Here is a 13,174-nt window from a genome sequence, read left to right on the forward strand (position 1 = left end):
GTGTATATGTAGCCATGTGAATGTCTGAGTCTATCACATCTGTACCACAACATTTCTCTGTGAGCCTGCATGTGTGTTTTCTTCTTGGTCATTAGCTTTCAAATTCCTGTTGAGTGAAACAGCAGGCCTGCTGTTGGGGAACTGCCTCCAGCCTCGCAATAAAAACCTGCTTGTGACAGCTTCACAGCCGGTTTGAACAGGTTCAATCCTGAAAAGAAAAAGTCAGTGCAAGTGCACAGAGGAGCACACAACCACATATACAGTTTAAAGAAATTATTGGGATTTGAAGGGGCAACTCCTTAAAAAAAGATCCTAAAGTGTCCTCAGGGTACCTTGGGACTGTGTACACAAACACATGCAACCACACATAAGCACATAAACACACATGTGAATGCAAAGGCACCCATTTATCCGTTCCCACCCAGATGCAAGAACTGCATCGCAACAGCAGAACTATTGTAGCATGCAGACATTGACACCACACCTGTGCTGCTTTCTGTTCTCGGCCATAATTGGGTTTACAATCCTGGAAAGCAAGATGGCAGTCCTTTTCTAATTATTATTTACAGTCGTAACTGAGAGCTTTTGTACAAAAAAGACTACAAGACTACAGCCAAGCCAGCTGCTCTGTGAGGCTGTACTTAGGCACAGTGGTGCTTTGAGCTAAATGTTTCTGTCAGCAGGCTAACATGCTCACAATGACAATGCTAACATGCTTTAACAAGTATAATGTTTACCACGTTCACCATCTTAGAGCCAGCTTTCCTTACCAGCCTGTTCAGCCGCCCAGAGTCTCTCTTCTTAATGCTGCCTCCCCAGCACACCACAGCATAAAACAGGACACTGGCAATGACTGACTTGTAAAACATCCAGAGGAGCTTACTGCAGACATTGATTGACCGCAGCCTCCTCAGGAAGTAAAGCCGAATCTGCCCTTTCCGATACAGCGCATCCGTGTTGGCTGACCAGTCCAGTTTGTTGTCCATGTGTACCCCCAGGTACTTATATGCGCTGACCACCTCCACATTGACCCCTTCAATGGAGACTGGTAGCGTATTGGCTTAGATCTCCGGAAATCCACCACCAACTCCTTGGTCTTTTTGCGTTCAGCTGCAGATGATTGAGCCTGCGCCATTGCACAAAGTCATCCACCAGGTTCCTGTACTCGTCCTCCTGTCCATCCCTGATACACCCCACAATTGCAGTGTCGTCCGAAAACTTCTGCATGTGGCATGACTCAGAGTTGTAGTTGAAGTCAGAAGTGTACAGTGCAAACTGGAGCCGGTTGAGTGAGTGGCTGACTTGGGGTCTGATCGATGTGAAGTAGCAGTCGCTCCATCGTCTTCATCATGTGTGATGTTAGAGCGACTGGCCTCAAGTCATTTAGCTCACTGGGATGTTGTTTCTTAGGAACTGGGATGAGACATGATGTCTTCCACCGTGCTGGTATCTTCCCCAGTCGGAGGCTCGGGTTGAAGACATGCTGCAGAGGCTCCACCAGTTCCACAACACGGGCTTTGAGCAGTCTGGGACACACTCTGTCTGAGCCGGCTGCTTTCCTTGGGCGAAGTCTACTCAGCTCTCCTCTGACCTCATATGCCATGATGATGGGAGGAAGGGGGGTCCCTTTGTTGAGAATAGGGCGGAGGGGTGCATCTCTGAATGGTGGCTGTAGGCTGAAGTGCATGGGACCACACCGTCTGTGGGAAATGCGGTGAACAGATTGGAGTAGGTGGGGGGGTCCGGTGTGGGGGTCGGGCAGGCCCTTGCAGTAGGAGCAGGGCAATCAAACCTCTTGTAGAACTGGTTGAGCTGGTTTACCCTCACCACATCCCCCTCCACTATGCTACTCTTCTTCTTGCAGCCTGCGATAGTTTTCATGCCCTCCCAGACCTCCTTCATGCTGTTCTCCTGCAGCTTCTGCTCTACCTTCCTTCTGGATTCCTTCTTTGACTCTTTGAGCTTGACCTTGAGTTCCCCCCTTCGTCTGGTCCCCCTCTTTAAACGCCCTCTTCTTTTTGTTGAGGAGGTCCTTGACATCGCTGGTGATCCAAGGCTTATTATTTGGATAGCAGCGTACAGTTCTTGTGGGAACTTCATCAACTTCATACAGAAATTCAGGTAGTCAGTAGTGCAGTGTGTGATCTAGTGCTTCACAGTTCCTGATATAATGCTGGCATGTACATACTGTACATACACAAAATGGCAGCTTGGTTGATGTTGAGTTTGGATTGCCATGGATAATAATAAAAGAACACACACGTCTTAAAATGAGCAGTTTTCCTTCATGTTGTCATAGCGTTCTTAGGAAAATCCTACAAAAGATAAACTGGTACCTCAGACAGTCAAATCCTGCAGATGTGTTATAAAAAAGAAGAAGAGTACAAACATTAGTGTCCCCGGGTGTAGGTGTATTGGAAAGTTGTGACTAATAACCTTTAGAGTTCTTACGTAAAGCCAGAGTCTGAAGCCAAGTTGCTGATGGAAACATAAGAATAGCAAAATCCTGTTTTGGGAGGTAAAAGGAGTCATGTATGGGCATTTTAGTGTGCGTTACGCAACAGTTGGCACAATAAAGGCCTGTGTAGAAGCGATGGTGCCAAAACTCACACGTCTGCAAGGCCTTGGAAACATGAGTAGAACATAAATGGGCGATGTGTTTGTGCAACCTGCACGGCCTTGCATGACATAACAGCTTGCTTTTAAACATGCATTTGTGTACACAAAGAGACAAATAAACACAGTCACATGCATGTACACGTGTGTTGGCACACACATGCATATACACACTAATACAGATGTAGGGTAAGCGACACTTTTCTAGAAGTCATGTAGTATTATTTCTTTCACAGGTGACTTTCCATCACAATTAAGGTGATTTACAGACAATGAGTCAAATATGGTTTTACACAAATCCACATATGATGTTATTATGGAGACAGCGGTAGCTCAGTCCATAGGGACTTGGCTTGGGAACCGGAGGGTCCAAGTAGGGACTGTGGACTGGTAGCTGGAGAGGTGCCAGTTCACCCTCCTGGGCACTGCTGAAGTGCCTTTGAGCAAGGCAAGATATAAATTTAGATTTCTTTTTTTTACTTTACTACTTACTTTTACTTTTGTCTAATCCCTGTTTATTTATTGTGAATTACTTGAAAGTTTTATCTCTTCAGATTTATAAACAGTTGAAAAGATGAAACCATCTGACAGGATTAGAGGAGAAAATCAATTTCTGATTAAGCAGCTCATAGCTGTATTCAACCTGTAAAGAAGGGTACTCTCGTGTCTGTCCAGTAAATATGAAGCTACAGCCAGCATGCAATTTGAGTAGCTTAGCATAAATGCTGGAAACAGTACCAGCTCATTAATCAACAAATCATATTTAGTTTGTTTAAATCTGACAAAAACAGACAAGTTGTTTTACTAGTGGTCAGTAGTAGTTACATTTCAAAAAAGTAAGGCTAAGCTAAGAACAGGTAGCCTGACTCTGTCCAAAGGTAACAAAATGTGCCTGGCCAAGAATTAGTAAAATCACAACTTGTCAGCAAAGTTCAGCAGGCCTTTTACTTATTCAACACTCAAACTGGGTTTGAAGAGCAACCAGTTTTCATATTCCCATGACTGAACATTCAGGTCTATTTTGGGGTGGCAACATTTTGTTGGTGAGCATTTACACATGCATCAGCTTCGTAAAGATCATGCTGCTGAAATTTCTTCGTCCAATCCAAGTCGCCACAGGAGTTCGGACAACATGCTTTTAAATGGAAGGGCCTTATGAGGACACCAGTGGACATGAGTGGGTGGTTGGGTGCATGGGGTGAAGAAGGACAAGCACAGATGTGAGTTGATCCTTGACTACAAATTAGCAATGAGTGTGACGTGTGATGTGTCTACACTGAGTACATTTTTTTAAACTACTTGTATCTGCATTTTATACTTATACTTTATACTTTTTACTCCTCTACATTACAGAGGCAAATATTGTACTTACTTATTTACTTACTTGTAATGCAGTATTTGCTCCACAGTTTATTGCTACTTTTAGGTAAGCTAAAGATCTTAACCCCATTAACAGGTTTCCTTTAAGAATGTACTTCCAAGTTTTTATGTAGGATTTAGCATAGTCTATATCCCTTGACGTTACACTTCCGGGATTGCTCCGGTAACATGTCTGTTTAACACTTACTGTAACTGATAATGGGTTTATCTAATGACATTCCTCTGTTTACCTTCTTGACCGGTCTATATTGATTGGAAAACCAGCCTGCCAGGTGAGAGGTCAGCAAACACTGACATCATCTCCCCTCCACCCACATTCCCCACGCAGTACTCCCCGCTGCTTGCTTGTACAAAAAAGGGTTAAATGGATTTGCTTCACCCGTCTTCCCTTTTATCCACAGGATTAGTTTTTCCTAAACCAATGTCTTTATTATTTCTGTCGGCATTGATTTACTCTGACATTCAATGACCTAATATAGTTTGAGAGATAATGCTGGCGCTCCTCAGAGGTGGCCCAGCAGTTGTTTATCTTTCACGTGACTTTGAACAGGCTTGCATGTTGTTGACACTGTGGCACATGAGCATGTGTATTCTGTACATTTTGTTCCATATCTCTGAAGCACAACACTGGAGCACAGGGTTGTTTCACTGTCACCCCCTAGTGGTCAAAAAAAGGAAGGCAAGGCTTATAATGCAACAACAAAAAACATGCATCTCTCCATCGCATGCATATGATGCACATGCTATATGGACTCAGGGCACGCGCAGACATAAGCATGGACTTTATCATTTGGTTCATGTTAACGGTGGAAAGGAAGGAAGTGTTTGTTCAGCTCTACATGAGTCAACACCGGGAAAAAAATCCCTTGTGGTTGTCATGAAATTATCTCCAGATTAGGTTTATTTTTGTCTCACCACTGCCAGTTTCTGGAGTGCCACTTTGACCCCCTGTGTATGGGAACAAGCAAAAAGGTAATAATGGACATAGGCTATCAAGGAAACATTCAAATATTACATAATATTATTATGTACAGATAATATCAAGACATAGACTGCTTTGTGACAAAGGCATTTACAGAGAACTTTGCAGTGGAAGAATTCAAACAAAGACATCTTTCCTGGATACTTTAAAATAACAATAAAACAGCTGGCTGTCCACCAGAAGACAAATTGTACAACTACTGCAATAAAAAGGATGATTAGCTTTAATGAATGTTGTCAAGAAACTTCACATTAAATCAAATCAAAACTTTATATGATAACCATTGAAGCAGTAAAAGCCCATTGTTTCTTCTTTATAGCTTTACATTTTCTTTAAAGAAGATCTGTTTGCTACAGTGGCGCTTTTGCTCAACGTGCATTTGTTGATAGTAATTATGACACATTTCCCTCACTACTTTATATCAGCATTACCAGATTGTTATGTAATAATAAAGTCGAGTTACTAATCACAGCTCATTGGAATTATTAGAAATAACTGCTTCCTCACAACATCCAAAACCAGATGTTCAACACTGTAAAGGACTCTTGAGCCACCTGGTGGTAATCTAAGGCCAAGACATGTAACAGTAATGTTTCTCTTCCGTATTTGCTTTTTTATCTGGAAAACATCCAGTCAGTAATTAATAAGCAAATACCAGTGAAAGTGAAAGTTAAAGGTAACTGAAACAGGATACATAAAATAAGAGGATATATGGATAATTCACTGTCTTTGTTTAAACACTGGTTTAGTGAGGTCACAATGCATCATGCTGTTGCCTCTATCACATCCTGATCATGTGAGGCGCTATTACCAGAGATTTAAAAATAGATCAAAATAATGAATTGAGCACAATGGGAATAATAAAATAAACAGCCTCAAGGTTAGAGAAGGCACTGTGTAATTAGATAACAATTGTTTTGAATACTGGGAAGTCTGAGTAGGGTCCGTTTGGCTATTAATTAATGAGGATGATGTGAAGAAAATTAAAACACAATATCTGTCTCTTGCTCCAATGTTGTAGTTCTAGTCTCTGATTAAGTGAGCAGAAACATAACAACAGTTCTGTTTTTATGGCATGGCAAAAACGTGTTTTGTTTAACAATATCGTTTATGTAATATGTTTTCACTCTGTTGTTATTAAACACATTACACACAGGCCTGAATTACACACACATGCTCAGTCAGAGTGAGGGGGCTGCCCATGGAAAGGCACCCCAAGCAGTTGGGGGTTTGGTGCCTCACTCAGGAGTACCTTGGCAGTGACCAGGAGGAGAACCGGCACCTCTCCAGCTATCAGTCGACTACCATACTTCAGTCCGAATGGGGACTTCAACCAGCAACCCTCTTGACCTTGAAAGCAGCAGTTTGTCAAAAAGTCTCACTATTTTGGGATACTTGTACTGTACACATTAACATCTTGACATTAAGCATTGTAATAGATTAAACTTGTTTCCACATAAATGTTATTGCATCAATAATAATAACATAATAAGACAAAATACACAATGATATACCACTCTGAACCAGTGAAAGTGGCCACTGGCCATTCAGCATGCAAAGAAGTTTTGATTTGTTAAGTACATTTTATTGCTATTTTATTTTAAAACTTTAACTTAAGAAGATCTTAATGCTGCTTCCACCACCGTCTGCAGGTCAAATAAAAGATGAAATCATAATATGCAAATACATCTATGTACTTTAAAGTGCTCATATTATGCTTTTTGGCTTTTTCTCTTTCCTTTATTGTGTTATATATCTTTTGTGTGCATGTAATCGGTTTACAAAGTGAAAAAGCCCAAAGTTCACCCCAAAGGGACTCCAACAGAAAACACTGTTCACCAACTGCTCCAAACAGCTCTATTGTAGTCCAGACTTTACTTCTGTGACAAACGTGCATCACTTTGTAACACACGTTATAATGCTCACCTAGCTGCTAGCATGGCACTCCCTCAGACTCTGCTTCTGACTGGCTTGTAGTGCTTACCTAGCTACTGTGAATGTGCGACTCCCAACAAAGATGGTACAGAAGTGAGATGCTTCACTCTGTAGCTAAAACAGAGAGCTCAACACACAGGGTGAAAAGAGGAGCTGCAGCAGTACGACAAAAATATGGTGTTTTTTGAAAATGAAATCATGTAAACCTATTCTGATATAACCTCTAAATACAATTATCAACCTGAAAATGAGCATAATATGAGCACTTTAAATAACATATGAGTGAGATCTTCTTAACTTTTATCTTTTTGATGCAATAGTCCTGTATGACATAATGCTCTTAAACTTCACTATCGTGCATGTTTACTTTACTGATAAAATCCTACACATCTTCTATTATTTAACGGTTGTTAACATATATATATATATATATATATATATATATATATATATATATAACAAGACGTATGCAGGTTATTAAAGAAGCGTTAAAGAAGCTGCCTTTACAACCCACTGCTTTTGGTTGGTGTGTTAACTCTTTCCACTCTGAAACTTGAGCTGCTTCGGCCTCAACCAAACTGGCTGCTCTTCAAATAACAGACATCCATCAGTCTGTGTGCATAGACGTGTCGTCCATAGAACTACATTCATTATTCATGCTGATCTTATGTATCTGCCCAACCTTACAGTTTCATTACTGTCCAACTGTATGGTAATCCAAACCAAGAACAGGAGAGCTATAGGGCAAATTAGATCACATTTAACGGATTAATCAAGATTATCATCAAGGCTACTGTGTATAGCGTTACGTAAATGTATATCAAGTGCTGCATTGCAATTGTTGTATTCAATGTAGAGCTTTTGCAATGCCTTGATCAGGATTGCAATAAAAGAGATAATTGAGACATGTCGAGTTAACATTCATTTTCTTCTGCGGATGATGAACGTGTATTTCTGTACTCGGCTGTATTGTTGAGGGTGGCTGGTGAAACCCAATCAGTCATCAAAGCTTTATACATCTCTCTTTATCTACACGACACTCGACGACAACCGTCTCAGGTTGCCAAGCGACCAGTCACAAAAAAAACCTTTGCGGTGTCCCTGAAACTGATTGGTGTTTGACTGATATCCTGCTGCAACCAGTGAGAGCAGAGGAGGAGGACTTGCAGGGAAGTGGCCAGGTAACAGGTTGCAAGGTGAGATCAATACATCCATGGGTGAGATGGTATAAACTCGTGTTTCCATAAATAAACTGAAGGTATGAACGTGTGTGTGTGTGTGTGGGTAGAGTCAATTCATAGGGAATAACAGATCAGACTACAAGTAACGCATGTTTCTAAAAAATGGTCTTCCTGCAGTGTAATTTGCTGTCTGCTGAGGTACATTAGGAAGAGTTAAGGATGGAAAGTGAGCCGCTTGCTCAAGTAAGATTTCCATCTGAGCATAAACATGACAATACTGGTTGCCTACCAGCTGTGTGTGTGTGTGTGTGTGTTTGTGTGTGCATCAGAGTTAAAGGACCCAGTCTACCAACACTGAAATATGCATGAGGAAATCCACACCTGTTTCCAGGTAACCAAGGCAGGGATTCTGAACCGTGACGCTGAATTTTGTGTGTGTGTGTGTGTGTGTGTGTGTGTGTGTGTGTGTGTGTGTGTGTGTGTGTTTGTGTGTGTGTGTGTGTGTGTGTGTGTGTGTGTGTGTGTGCGTGTACACCTGCGTATGGCGCATGCATGAACATCACATCTTCCTAGCTTTACCTGTTCAGACACTCTGTGGAGACGAAAGCAGCTGTCAACTCCGTTGACTTGATGAGACAGACATAATCTGAGCAGAAGAAACGCTATGAAACTGTGCGGGCCTCAGAACTGAACTGGTTCCCTGTTCTACTGAACTACCGACAACTTTTACGCATGGAAACAGGTCAAAGTTGGCCCAACTGAGACGAGCTGAAGCTGGAAGCGGAGACTTGGTGGAGGGTGGACCACAGAGGCATAAAGAGGTCTTCACAGGTCGGGCCCTGAGTTTTGAGCATCTATTTGTGCAAGTATGAATCCAGTGTGGAAAGTTTATAAGAGCAAAGTGCTGAAGAGCATTAACCCTGAGTATGAAGAGGACACTGCTGAAGAGGTACAGAATTTACAACTTTCTCCATCTTACTCATTCATTCTTATGCATATATTAAAGTGTCAAAAAGTTGCCGTGGTTGTTGGCATTGAAGTCAGAAAGTCACCAGGTTTTGTTTCCTGATCATTTTTTATTCATCACAGGGTCAGATGAGCCTGCTAGGCTGTTTTGTTTTCTGTGCAAAGGGAACTTTAAGGCAGAAGTTAGGCATACATTACCTACAATACTTCCTTTTGCATATTTTGGCAACTTTGACTGCCAACTGAATTACTAACTGATAAAAACTGTTTGGAATTTATTATTAGCATTGCAGATCTTCTGTTTTCAGTGTCAAAGATGAAATCCAGCAGATGTATTCACTGCACCAATAAAGCAGCTTGTAACTGAAATACTTTATGTTACGGCAACATTAGAAGGCATGTAATAAGTTTCTTTTCTACACATTTCATTACTGTTCAATTCTGAGGTAGTAGTTCCATTTTATGCTACTTTATATCTCTGCTCCACTACATTTCCGAGGGAAATTGTGTACGTTTTCCTCCATTATTTTTTTTAACAGTAACACTATAGTTACTACTTTTCAGATTAAGATTTTATGTTGATAAATTTAATAAACATAACACATTGTTGAAAATTAAACAAGTGGTTCTCCAATCTTTTTGGCTGGTAACACCTTACACACATTTCCTCTTGTAACTCATTTGAATAATAGTTTGAGGCAACAGAGGTAAAAGTATCCAATATTTCAATATTAGCAAGCAAAATAGAAAATTCCAATAAACTAACATGTATTTGTGTAGCAGATTATTGGTTTTCTTCTTTTCTGCACCTTTAATCATCTCACTATGCCCCAGATTTATTTTTGCAAGCTTTACGTTGGGAACCACTGGATTAAAGTTATTACTACTAAACTGTATATGTATATGTAAGTTACTAGCTGCACCTCCACCAGCTACAGCAGTAAAATGCTGCTTACACAGTCATTTTGTATAAGTGGGAATTTGAACAAAAGACTTTTTATTTGTAATGGAGTATTTTACATTGTTGTACTACTTTTTCCACCACTGGTTTTCATGGCACCTGTACTCCATCCAGAGTTTGCTACCAACAAAACAGACACAGTGTTGTGTTGACCAAGATCTCTGGAAGACTCAGAAACTCGATCATGCATGGGAGCTGAACAAACGGAATAGTTGGCATTCCACTGACTGACTGACATGGGTGGACGAGACAGATAGTCAGGGCCTCTGGGTGTACTCAGACCAGCCACCTTCAAGTCTCTCGCAGCGCCAGGGACGGCGGGGAACACTGTGTGTGTTTGGAGAGATAGTTTCCATTTGGAGGGGTGTGCAGAGCTGCTATTTAAATCGACATTGCTCCGTGGCACTTGCGAAATAAAAGACGACTTAAGTGTATCACTATGACCTCATGGCAAAACATAAACTGATGTAGAAATACTTTTGTAGAACAATCAAACAATTTCCAAAACTGCTTTTACTTCAGGCCGCAGCAGTCCGTGTCTTCTATAGTCTTGATGAACATTTCTTGATGTGCGCTTTAAGGTCTTGTTCTGGGTTTTCTACAGGTTGTAGTATCGACATTATGCACTAGATGGTGACCAAGGTGCGCAAATCCTGTGCATCTGTATTAACATCAGGGCATTGCTGTTTGGCCATCCATTTTGTCTTGTTTTTTGCTGCTGCTGCAGGTCACAGAGGTGGAGAATGATATGAGTCCTGTGCAGGAGGATGAGGGACCCAACGCTGTAACCCAGCTGGCCAGGAAAGTATGTAATTTCATATATATAAAAAATATGTTAACCCCAGAAAACACATACAGTTTTCAATGTGGTCATACATTGTTAAATGTACGCCACATCTTCAGTGTTGTGTCAGTAATGAAGAATATCATAAAAGGTTGTAAAATGAATAAAGAAGGTCTTTCTCTACATGTATCAGAAGACCATTGTTCGACTGATCCTCTGAAACCACCTAGGTGTATACCTACTTTGACCTTTGACCCCAGTGTGTGTGGTTGGTTGTGTGTTCAGATGCAGGGGGCCGGGACTAAAAGCTGGAACAGGCTATCATCTCTCTTCAACAAAGACGATGAACACCAGCTTCTAGAGGAGACTGAAAGCCCGCCAGTCCCCGACCAGTGAGTGAAAATCTTTCTCTTTTGTTATCTGTTGTACCATTTGTGGGGTTTGTGTCGAAAAAAAATTGGGCTGCTTTGTGGAACTGTGGGTTATTTTATTTTATAGTTTCTGTGTGTGATATGTATTCAGAGTTTAAGGAAGTCCAAATAATGTTGTAGATTTAGTTAAACATCAGTAGCAGAATTTAACTCTGACAAACTGAATGTCAAAAAAATAGGTCTGATTAAAATATGACAAAAAAACTATAAATTGCAAGCTTTGATTTGGTGAAATTCTGGGCTAAATTTTGATTTAAAAGTCAAAGTTTAATAGACTTCTAGGTTAGATATGACTGTTGCCTTAACAGCATTTACTGTAAACTATGTTGTTAGTAGACATTTTGGGAAATATCCGCTTATTCGCTCTCCTCTCGTCATTTAGATGAGAAGATTGACACCAGTCTGTTGAAGTGATACTGATCTTCTCGTTTAACTCTCTGAAAGAAAGTGGATAAGTGTATTTCCCAAAATGTCAAAAAAACAGTCAACCATTATTTTTAACCAGTTTGTCCGCCAACTTATGCTTGTTTTTTTCTGTCTTCGGAGCAGTTCTGCCTCTAAGAAATGTTTGTTTGACGTAAACTGCAATCTACTTACTATCAGCCAGTATAACTAATGAGTAGAGACCTAAAATCTAAAATCAGAAAACCTAACACATAGTTGACAATGGTGAATTCCAAGCCAAAGCATTCAATTATATTTGACTCCCAAAATGAACCCTTACTTTCTCTGAATCTTCAGTCCACTTGCAGTAAAGCCAGAGGAGCCTCCACGACCCACTAAGCGCACAGCATTCTGGGATAGCTTTGCGGCCAACTGGGCTGCCAAGAAGCAGGCGGAAGCTGCGGCCGCTGCTGCTGCAGCGAACGATGCAGCAGCAGGTCAGGGTGAGGAGGGGGTGACAGAGGCCGGAGAGGACGAGAGCCAGGATGGGCAGATCCCTCAGGGAGAGGAGAGTGAAGGAGGAGGAGAAGGACGGAGCAGCAACAGCTTCTCCAAATATGTTTCGCTGGGAGGAGGGAGCGAGGACACATCCTTCAAGTGGAACTTTGTCACCAGCAAGCTGGCAGAGCTGAAGTCCAAGAGCAACTAGCTGCTCATGATGAAGAAATCGGGAGAATATAAACAATATGATGAAGGGGTTAGATGTGGGATTGTGGAGGAGGAAGTTTAGGAGGAGGCTATATTTTACACAGGATGTCCTGTAACTGAACTGTACAGCTATTGTAGAAGTCCCTTTCTTTCTGAACTATTAAATGCATTCGTCATGCATCGTCTCCCATAAATTTAGTTTTAAAATCATATTACAATGGACAAAAAAAGTTACATAAACCCTTTTTCTTTTACCTTACTTACCCTTTTTTAGGCCCATGAATAGAGAATAGTCTTGAAAAAAAATAAACTTTAAAGTGCGAGGAGGGGTTATAATATGAATCATGGCATATTTCAAACCTGAAAATTAAATATTCCTTGTTCCTGGAAGACACAAAGTTAAGTGCTGGAGATACTCTGCAATATACTAATACTTACTTCTACAATATCATTACAGAATAAAATGAGTTTACTTTACAAAGGGGACTTCTAAAACTGCTTGTACTAAAAGAGAGTTACGCTAATTAATGAAATTCTTTATTATTTCTAAGAGGAGAGGTGGGAGTAAGATGCGTATCTGCCTACAGATAAGCGATAAGCTGTCTCTTTACCAGCGTGAGATGCAGCATGTAGCCGACAGTGTAACAAGTGATCAAAGGTAAATACAGCAGATTTATTACTTTATCTGATGTTGAAGCTGGTGTATAGGCTGCACAGCCTACTTTTTTGGGGGGTTGTGTGGTGATATCTACCTTACCAAAGTGCTTTTTAAACCACAAAGAGTTGCCTTCATACTTGTCAGCAAATTTGATCTAATCTGTAACCGGATTAAGAGATTAAAGGCAG

The 13,174-nt window shown here is 40.9% G+C and overlaps 1 protein-coding gene across 1 annotated transcript; it reads left to right on the forward strand.

The window, feature by feature from the left end:
• The first annotated feature begins 8,962 nt into the window (after nt 1-8,962).
• LOC114556847 (uncharacterized protein C1orf232) lies at nt 8,963-12,329 on the forward strand. Its single transcript, XM_028579906.1, has 4 exons — nt 8,963-9,043; nt 10,749-10,826; nt 11,091-11,197; nt 11,978-12,329. Exons 1-4 carry the CDS (start codon nt 8,963-8,965, stop codon nt 12,327-12,329), a joined length of 618 nt encoding a protein of 205 aa, XP_028435707.1.
• The last annotated feature ends 845 nt before the right edge of the window (nt 12,330-13,174 follow it).

The sequence above is a fragment of the Perca flavescens genome, chromosome 6 (assembly GCF_004354835.1).
Source record: "Perca flavescens isolate YP-PL-M2 chromosome 6, PFLA_1.0, whole genome shotgun sequence".
Lineage (NCBI taxonomy): Eukaryota > Metazoa > Chordata > Actinopteri > Perciformes > Percidae > Perca > Perca flavescens.